General features: G+C 37.9%; 1 protein-coding gene across 3 annotated transcripts; it reads left to right on the top strand.

The window, feature by feature from the left end:
* Positions 1–689: 689 nt before the first annotated feature.
* Positions 690–5,926, top strand: LOC132547018 (heat shock protein 67B1-like). Of its 3 annotated transcripts, none has more exons than XM_060210750.1 (2): positions 690–844; positions 4,154–5,926. In XM_060210750.1, the coding sequence occupies exon 2, from the start codon at positions 4,183–4,185 to the stop codon at positions 5,299–5,301; it is 1,119 nt and encodes a 372-aa protein (XP_060066733.1). In that variant the 5' UTR covers positions 690–844; positions 4,154–4,182; the 3' UTR covers positions 5,302–5,926. The 3 variants fall into 3 exon arrangements, with proteins under 3 accessions (XP_060066733.1, XP_060066734.1, XP_060066735.1); XM_060210751.1 differs by lacking the exon at positions 690–844 and adding an exon at positions 1,413–1,514; XM_060210752.1 differs by lacking the exon at positions 690–844 and adding an exon at positions 2,195–2,213.
* Positions 5,927–10,101: the final 4,175 nt, after the last annotated feature.

Below are 10,101 nucleotides of genomic sequence, written 5' to 3'. Positions count from 1 at the left end.
CTGTGCAGTAAGTAGGATATCTAGTGTTTACTGTACAGTAGGTAGGATATCTCGTGTTTACTGTACAGTAAGTAGGATATCTAGTGTTAAGTGTACAGTAAGTAGGATATCTAGTGTTTACTGTACAGTAAGTAGGATATCTTGTGTTAAGTGTACAGTAAGTAGGATATCTAGTGTTTACTGTGCAGTAAGTAGGATATCTAGTGTTTAGTATACAGTTATTTCTGTATTAGTTTTATTGAGAACACTATACAGTTACTAGGATATCTTCTGTTTATGGTGCACAGTAATTAGGGTTTCTAGTTTGGACAATGCCCTTAAAAATGAAATGCAAGTATCTGTTTTGGAACGCACCTGAAGTTATCTTTGCATTCCACTTATTAATCTGAATATGTTGGTACAGTTCCTAACGATGACTTATGTTGTCCGAATATGTCCACTGTTTAACAAACAGTGCGAGTGACAGGACCATTTATCCCCCAAGGCTGACAGAATCGCCTCTGACAACCCGGGATGAGGCTTGAGCACGCGCGGTATGCCACTATACCTCTACCTCTGAAATATGATCGTCACTTTATCTCCCTGCTCAACAAATTTATCAGAAACGTTTCACAACATTTGCCGCTAGCTAGATCGGCACCAACAGAGTGGCTGAGTCTGTGTACAAGTGAGCGCGTGCGCTACGGCTTCTGTGTACATGAATACCTATCGGATGATATAACGCTCTTGGGGTTTCCAGAATATTCTGCAATTCAAGGAAGGTGCATATATATTAGTGTACTGAGTGGGATTGTATCGGACAGAGCCTCCAGACCATCACACGCGCAGAAGGCAACCGTATAATGTAAGTATTGATTTTTCTGATCGGCGGGATGTTACATATGTATGTTCTGATCTCGTGCTAAAATTGACTGTCATGGAGGCTAGCGAAGCTTGTCAAGTCCGGGTCGAAATTTTGGTAAACAACGGACGAAATTACAGTTTGGTATAAAAGTGCTGGACATGTTTCAAAAATTTTAATGTGGTCGTGCAGAACTATATAGAATACCGTACATTGTTAGATAATGATACATACCATTGCATACCGGAGGGTCGGGACTATGCACATACATGTATCTTGTTGGGGGGAGGGGGGAGAGTAGAAAACATGTATTAGGTGTATTATTGTTGTTTAGAAAATAGAACATAACGTTCAGAACGTTGTTGTTTTTTTGTTTTTGCTTTTGCTGGATAAAGGTGATTAGAGCTGGCAGAGAGAAATTAGATTAGATACGAACGTCCGTGTATTTGTTGCAGTTTTGGAATGATACGGATGTGTGCACATGCAGGAGTGTGTGCGGGTGTTATCGTGTGAGTGTATATATATAAACTGTGTGCTTTACTTTGTGAGAGGGTTGAGTTGGAGGTCTTGGGGGCATTAATGGAGGAGGGCAGATGAATGAAATGTCTAGCTATTTGTTTAAATACGAACCCCGAACATCATTATTTATACAAGTAATGATGAAAGTCCTCAGGTAAGAGAGTATGTCTATAGAACTGTAAATACATTATAGCTGTTACGGTAACAACAACACACGGGTGCACAAATGTACATGTGTGTGTATTGTTATATCGATCAGGATTACATTAACATGATATCGATCTCCATGCTGGACAGTTGTTCAGACTGGGCGGCTGTTTCATAACACAGGCTCTTGTGTGTGAGAAAACCTACCCAGGTTACTCAGACTGCAAATTCAGACTTGCTTCTTTTTTTTAAAGTTCACAATAGACTGTGCCCATTATTTAAGTTTAGGATCGGTGTTGAAACAACAGGTTATTGTATCAACAAAATATACATGCTAAAAAATAGTACTGCTGATTCATATATCGGCGCAACCATTTCTCAATGTCGACACGAAACTGGCCTCGGGAGAAGGAGTTTGGGATGAAAAGTCACTTCAAACCTATACATACAGGTGAGTTGTTGATTTGTGTGTATGGTATGTGTTAGCCTTGTGCTGCTGTAAAGGTCATGACTGAGTGAATTTGATACAGTTATAACGGGATGGTTTTTACACAGTTACACAGGTGATGATCGGTCCACCTTTCAAGAAAGATTATTGGGTACTTGTATGTAGACCTGTCTAGCTACATCTGTTCACAACATTCCGAGGTCCGATTTTACACGAGCTTGAGGCAGTATATATATTTCTGGTGAAAGCTGTAAACACGTAAGTTGTATAGTACTATATACATAACTGTGAAAATGTAGTGTGTATGTTATGTGTAAATTCTTTATAATATGTACTATCTTTGTAAACCTAAAAGTAACTGTAATTAAGTGTGTATTCACGAGTACCTTAAGGATATAACTTAAAGTTCAAGGTCGATGTAAGTCTGCAGTGATAACTCACTGATAAAGGATTATAGAAAGTGAACATGTAGCGGCATCAAGTACCTTTGGGGTTATGATGGACATCAAATCCCATATACGACAAATGTACTGACGAATGAACGATATTGTCATAATTACCGTGAAACTGACGAAGCCAAAAATCGATCCGTGTGTTCGGGCAAGGGAGGTGGAGGGGGAGGAAAAGAGGGGAGTAAGGACGGTTAGAATAGAATGTTTGTGCGGTATGAGTAGTGAGGAATTTTGTGAATGAAAGTTGGAAGATTGACGAATGAAAAGACTAAACTTAGGTTAGTATATTCTAACCAAAATAAAAAGTTGGTTGAATAGAGGGCGGGGCGGTATTATGGTGTAGGTCCAGTTGTAGGTGGGTGGCTTTAGCGCGTGTAGGTGTGTAGGGGGTGGGGTGGGGGTTAGGGGGTGGGGGATGTGTGTGTGTGTGTGTGTGTGTGTGTGTGTGTGTGGGTGTTGAGGGGTGTATTGAATGGGGCAGTATTCACTTAACACTTCGAGGGTAAGGATAACTAGTATTCAAACAAGTAAACAACACCCTAGTTCTTGTGTGTATTTACTGATCTTTCTATATACGCTGTGTATAAGCCTCCTCTTGTTAGCTCTGAAGACTGTAATATACGTAAACCAGAATCCTATAGAGTTTTATTGGTGCGATTTTCTACTTCAGAAAGTTTGCTATTTACACAGAAGGATCCCATCAAGTTGATCACTAAAATACCTCAAAGTAAATATGGTTTATCGTTCCGTCTATGTTAAAAACATACCTTTAATAATAGCAACGTGCACAGTGTAAAGCTTAGCAGCTTTACAAGACGATAGCAGGTGTATATATTGTGGTAACTTAACAGATAGTTCATCAACACAGCAGTAATGGTTTCACATAAGGACATGTTACACAGAATCGTTTTTAAAGAATTAGAGAAGGAAGTGTTAAAGTGTATTCTGTTCACCTTGTTTTATCAACGTAAAGTTGACCATGCGGGAACTAATGTCTGGTTATATTGGTCTGTGTTTGTGGTAAAGATTACCGCCCACCCCCTAGGTAGTTTCACTGCTATCATTTGCTCGAGTGACGATGTGACATGACATATGGTTGGCAGGTTGTCTTGGTCGTAGGAGGGGGTTACATTTGTACATGGAATATGCAAGTATCGTACGCGTACCTGTCCATCGAGATTATGGTAAACTGCGGTCTTAACCTTGAAGTGACGAGTTTGGTAATCAGAATACAAGCACGCGGGTCCTGAAAGTCTCATGAAAAGATAACATGGCGCGCGGCGTTGTCGTAAATGTTACATAGTCATACATTTCATATATATACTAAATGTACTGCAGTTAGACAGTTTGATAGCCAATGTCTGACCAGAGTGCATGGTCCATATATGAAAGTACATCCAGAATTTCCGCTTTTAATGGATAGATTTTGGTCTACCTGTCAAATATGCACTTTGTGTTCGAGTCGAACAAACTCCCGAAATATTGTATGAAAACTAGAAAATCCTCCGAAAGTAATTTTGGGATGGTGGCTCAATAAATATTGTAATCTGATTCACAGCCGATGGACTGTTGACTTGTTTGGTACAAAAGAACAATATATCACTGTTCACGTGGTTTGTGGTAATTTAAAAACCATACTAAATGGACTCACAGACCTCTGTGTCATTATAGTTCCTGTTACTCGACAGAATAGACATAGATTCTGTTCTACATTGTATAATCATAGTTTATGTTTTATACTTTCAGATTTGCTGGGTAACTTAAGACGTCGGGGTATGGCTCACAGAATTCCTATACACCAAGACAATCTCAGTTTCGAGGAAAGACAGAGCAAGATATGGGAGGATATGGAGAAAGACATGGAACGTCGCCGAAAGGAATGGGAGAGCGAAATAGACAGCATGCGAACGGATTTCTTCCATATGAAGCCAGACGATAATAAACTGGAGTCGATGACCGATCGCCTTGGGATAGCAGACAGCCGGACTTCGTCGGACGCGCGGACAACCATAGACAAGGATCAGAACGGCCAACCAGTGTATCGTGCTGTGTTTAACGTGAAGGATTACAAACCTGACGAAGTCAATGTGAAAATGGACGCCGATAAATTAATTGTGAACGCCAAACACGAGGAAAAGAATGAAGGAAAATCAGTATGTCGCGAGTTCAGCCGAGAAGTGAATATTCCTCGGGAAGTAGATCCTATGTCCCTTGGTTGTACCATATCGTCCGACGGTATCTTGACGGTGGAAGCTCCCCTTCCGACCCCTCAATATGCTCCCATAACTGACAACCGAGGCTCTGCTCAGAGGATCATTCCTACAGCAACACCTTCCGTTGCGGCTGCTGCGCCTGCTCCGCCACCAGCGCCCTCTAGTGGCACAAATCCAACAACACATACATCTACCTTCAAGACATTCATGTCCCCAAAAGGAGCTGTACAGTCATTCAACACAGGCACGCCACCGATGGGAACAGTAAATCCCGCTCATTCAATGCCATTTTCCCCACAAACATTCTCAACGAGTAACGTGTCGTCATCCTCCTCCAAATTTGATACGCGAAGCAGCTCCGGTTCCCCCGCCAATACGGACGGGGAACGCAAATACAGAGTAGAAATTGATATTGAAGATTTTAGCCCTGAAGAATTAACAATTAAAACAGTTGACCAGAAATTGATCATCAGCGCCCGACGGGAAGAAAGAATCGGGTCAAGGACATCTACAAAAGAACTAAATCGAGAAATCAGTCTACCTGACACAGTCGAACCAACAGCTGTGAAGGCTTTCTTCTCAGACAGTGGCAAACTGCTCATTGAAGCGCCTTATCTAAAACCCTTGGTAGTGGGACATTACTCTCAAGGACGTGAGGGATCCCCAATGACGGGGCGATAAGTGACTCTGCGCTGTAGCACATGTTATGGGACCGTGGAGTCTCGCCTTGGATAAGACACTAGTTTAAACTGTGGAGTATAAGCTGTTGTTTACACTCTGACATATACGTTTAAGGTTACAGCAAAATTGGAAACAACGCACTGCGCTAAATTTGTTTTATCGTTGCGCTCCGTCATTGTCCTTTAAGCTGATAGTTACATTTTGTGTTTATAGACATTTATTAGGTTAAATACGTGCAGCTTTATTTATTTTACGATAAAAACTGTATTGGCAAGTGTAATAATGTTCAGTAGATGATGTCACCGAGCTATTTGGCAGGATCACGTGACATTTTAATGGCGGATAACAACAGAACATCCCATGTCAATAACTAAATACTCTAATGTAAAGGTCACAGCGGAACTTCGTCACTGTTCAGAGTTCGAACGAGACGCCAATGCATTGTTGGCGTCTGAACTCCTTAGACGTAATTTTTTAATGATCCTCAAACCTGAGATTATTTCATATCTAACGTATAAACGTAGGAACTTTAAAAACATGTATTAAAATGTTGATTATCATACAATGTATGGGTTTCTTGCCTTATGAAAGAATATTCATTTATGTAATTAAATTATAAATTAATCATGTTGTTTCTGATTGTTTTTTTCACGTGAAAACTTGAGGCTTTACTTAAATTGCACATATCCTCCCTTTCTTCGAGAAAATGTATTTACATAATGGTGAAACCGCTTATGACAACCATTCATTGTTAGGAAGAACTAACGTTTTGTTTATAAATGTGATGTATATATCATTGTTTAGTATTTAGAAATATAGGTAAACATAACACACAAAAAATCTATATACATTGATGACAGTAGACACTCCGTATTGACAAATTACACCCACTTTACATAACATATTAGATTAGCATCAAACTAGTTATACGGTGTTTACATGTCGTTGTTGGTTCGATATCCAAGGGCATGTTCCCTGTTCACGATTTTCGTGCAAGATGTCAACTGACGGGAAAACTAAGGAGAAGTTATACAGTCGTCATAGGGATCTCATTGAGATATATTCTATTGTGCGATAGGAAGGTGGACGTCTTTGATGCTCGTTACTCGTAACACAGCGTTTCAAAAGATGCAGTTTGATGAAAATGATTAGTTTTACGGTCGTCATAGAGAGTGATCCTATTTCTTTGTGCGACATGTTTGATGCTCATTAATTTTCCCGTTAGTCCGTCGTTGTTTACTTTGTTCTCATTTGGGAACATGACATTACTTACTTGGATTGACCAAGGTTTACGTGGCGGTTGTTGTCGATGAAGCAGATGACACATACTCTTCCGGAATACCCGGTCTTATTATCCTTGTACTTTTTCAGGAGTCTCCGTGTAAATCTTTCCTTTGGTCATATTTTGCCCTTGTTGTATAGAATTTGAGTTTGGATTATGATTATGTTGACATGTAGGCATTTCCTTGTTGTTTACTATAAATCGATTCCAAAAAACCACATCTACTTATTATTTATATGTCCAAGTAATGTTTAACAGATAAAGTTTGAAATACATCATAAATGAATTCTATGATAGAGATTTTCCCACGTAATCAAGCGCTTAAGAAATGTATATTTTTGGAAAGCCACGGAATTTGCTACCCACGAAAAATATATGATTTTAAAGTATTAGACGGCTGTTATTAATGTTTACCTTGCGGTTTATGAAATAATTAGTTTTATCGATTTATGTTCTTGGTGAGTTATTTTACCTCCATGTAGTCTGAAGTCTCGATCACGTGTGTTAACACTCAAGTGTATTCTATTGTTTAACCTAAACATTCTTGACATTTATGACAACTCCTGTTTTAATCGATTAACCGATACAAGAAATACGGGGCCTAACAAACTAAAATCTAATTTGGTGTTCGTTCCGGACCGATTTATCATAAATCATGCTTCTTGTAAATGTGACAGAGTGGTATTTGGTTAATTGTTTTATCTGGTTGGTGGTCAATCACATAATAACATGCGGGAGGTTCTTGTGGTCAGTTGCGATGTTTGGGAAAACGAACTGGGAATGTCTTTGTTGCATTCAATAATATTGAATAAAATCCCAGTTCTGCCACAACATGATAAAACTGGTTGGGAAGAGCCGGGATCTTCCTATAGATCGGTGGCTTTAAGAGTAACATGGTCTAACCTATAGGAAATCAATTGTGACCGGTAAGTGTATATAGGCCTATTATAGCACGCTCGTGTGCCAAGATCTATCAAAATAGCCACAATAAAGTGATACTCCACCCAAGAACAGGTCAATCACATGGTACTAGAGTTTTCAGGAGTTCTAACGGGGATCAGTTAATCTAAAGGCTCACATCTTTGCGGTTTTACCAAAAGGATGATATAAATAGGTGTTATTTTTCAGGAAAGCCATGGACCAGCCTATGAGTCTCTCTATAAGTTATGCATTATGTATACGAGTGTGAAAATAGTTCAATCGCATAATTTAATTGTAAATCGAAAATTTGTCTAACGACGTCGTGTTCACAGACAGAGACAGAGACACTATGATATAGTAAATATTTTCTTGTTTTTTATTTATCATGTGACTGATGAGGCGTTTGGACGTGAACTTGGCTTGGCGAGTTCATCCGTCAAAAGCACTTGATACCAATTACAAAGCTGTCCTGTCTGACGAATTTTTCGTTAATACTGAATAAAGTACTCCTATACTGACGTTTACTTTTCGACAAATGTCTTTCAAGGAATGTGATACTTTAGAGAGAGAAAAAACCCCAAATAAAACAAAACAAAAAATCCCTGTAATTAAGGGATACAAGACAAAAAGAGTTTACCAGGACTATAATCAATCTAGTAGGAAAGTAACTGAGTGAAAGACAGTAAAAAACTGTAGAGAGTCAAGGCAAGGAATTCAGCATATGATATATGCTTTTAGCATACCATAATAACAATGGCGGATTGCGGACGCATGGTACCACGATGTAATGGACCATCAAACTGGATCTGATAAAACATCAGGACATCGTTTCTTCCTCCATATTTGTGACAAAAATCACTTGTGTTTGATTCCACAGGTGTCCAGGATAATGTGCGTGTGTTCACACTTAAGAACAGTCGGGTAACGTTATTTCAGTACACAAGAGAAATAGACGACAAACTATGGTATGTTTTATAACTGATCAGCTGAGGACATTTTATAAGTCTCGTGCAACTGCTGACGTCGATACAACAACTAAAACCACAGTCAAACTTTGTTAGTAGAAACTAGAAATGGTGGAAATTGCAGTATCAATGGTAGGCTCTTCTCTCGACAGACTACCAGCCCAAGTTATTTTCTTGTAAAGAATTGTTCTTCTAAATTATTACCTTAGCTTATCTCCCCTTAGTTTGAATCTTTGGCTAGGATTAGATATATCTGAGAGACAAAAATTATGAAGCTCATTTTTATTTATAGTTTTGATAATCTAGTGACAAGGGCCAGTCTAATTCTACCCAAGAGTAAGGGAAGGTAGTGTTAAAATTAATTTGTTAAAATGCTAACATTATCATCATGCAGACCAGGGAAGCATCTTTGAACACCTATATGAAACATACAAGAAACTAATTCAAAAGGCAGATCCATAAGATTTAGGGAAAGCTGCCGGTACATATAGTACCATTCAAGCCAAAGAGCTAATGGTTTATGTACGTACATGTACTCTATCGACCTGTTTAGAGATACACAAGTGGGTTTGTGGTCAGGTAATATTAATGGTATGTTGAAGTGGGCAGTGTCCTTCATGCACTGTGAAGAGGAAAACAAAGTATACCTTTATAGATACAATATTCCAAATGTATTTCATTTGGAAACAAATTTCCATATATAGATTTCGAAAACAAACATATTTAAAAACACGATATTTTTTTATTTGAAAAAAAAGCTATTAATTTGTTAGCAACAAATGTACCCTATTCAATGATGAAAATGGCAACGATTTTAGAACTAGATTTAACATCCTTAACAGTGTTCTCTAAATCATAACAATACTTGATAAGACAACAATATTGCCACTGAAAACAATGATGAACTCGGTACAACCATCATAACCATATACAAAATGCAACAAAATATCGGAACCTACAAGTGTTCAAGTTGATTGTCTATTTAGATAAATTACAGAAAAAAAATCTGAAAAAAGAAACAACGGTTATCCAGTGCAATAAATAGCACTGTGTTAGGCAAAACAAATACATATTTTTACCGTCTGGATTTAACACTTTGATAAACGTCATGAAAAATCGAAAAATTAATAGCCACAAATTGGTATTGACTTGGCAACAATTAATAAGATACACTTAATATAGAAATGTTTGTCAACAATATTAAAATTCAGTAAAATGTAAAAAAGTATCACTGCATTCTAGTTTAAGTTTACGTCTATTCAACACTAGGACATAAAAAGTCTTCAGCTCCGAGTTCGAACATAACTATGTCTATTTTCCGTGATAATGTTGTTTACTAGTACAATGTACTAAAATTTCGAACATATTGCGATAAATGCCATGTTAAAAGGACATGTTTGAAACGTGTCATCACAAAGGTAGTGTTTTAAAACTGTTGTACAAATCACCTTTAAACGGTGTGTGATATATACACTATAATCAAGATATTTGTTTAAAGATCTATCTTTGTGTATGTTTATCACACGAGATTTTTAATTTAACCATTTCTGAACATAAAACAAAAAATATTCACATGATGAAATTATTCGCAGAATTTTTTATGGAAAATCATCTTGAAAAAATAATTTCAGA

Source organism: Ylistrum balloti, unplaced genomic scaffold, assembly GCF_031769215.1.
Source record: "Ylistrum balloti isolate Yb309-2 unplaced genomic scaffold, AGI_CSIRO_Ybal_v1 Utg369928, whole genome shotgun sequence".
Classification (NCBI taxonomy): Eukaryota; Metazoa; Mollusca; class Bivalvia; order Pectinida; family Pectinidae; genus Ylistrum; species Ylistrum balloti.
This window is presented reverse-complemented; position numbering and strand designations above follow the sequence as displayed.

What these genes read in the sequence shown, in the direction of transcription:
- LOC132547018 (XM_060210750.1), top strand. Translation starts at nt 4,183, where the DNA reads ATGGCTCACAGAATTCCTATACACCAAGACAATCTCAGTTTCGAGGAA.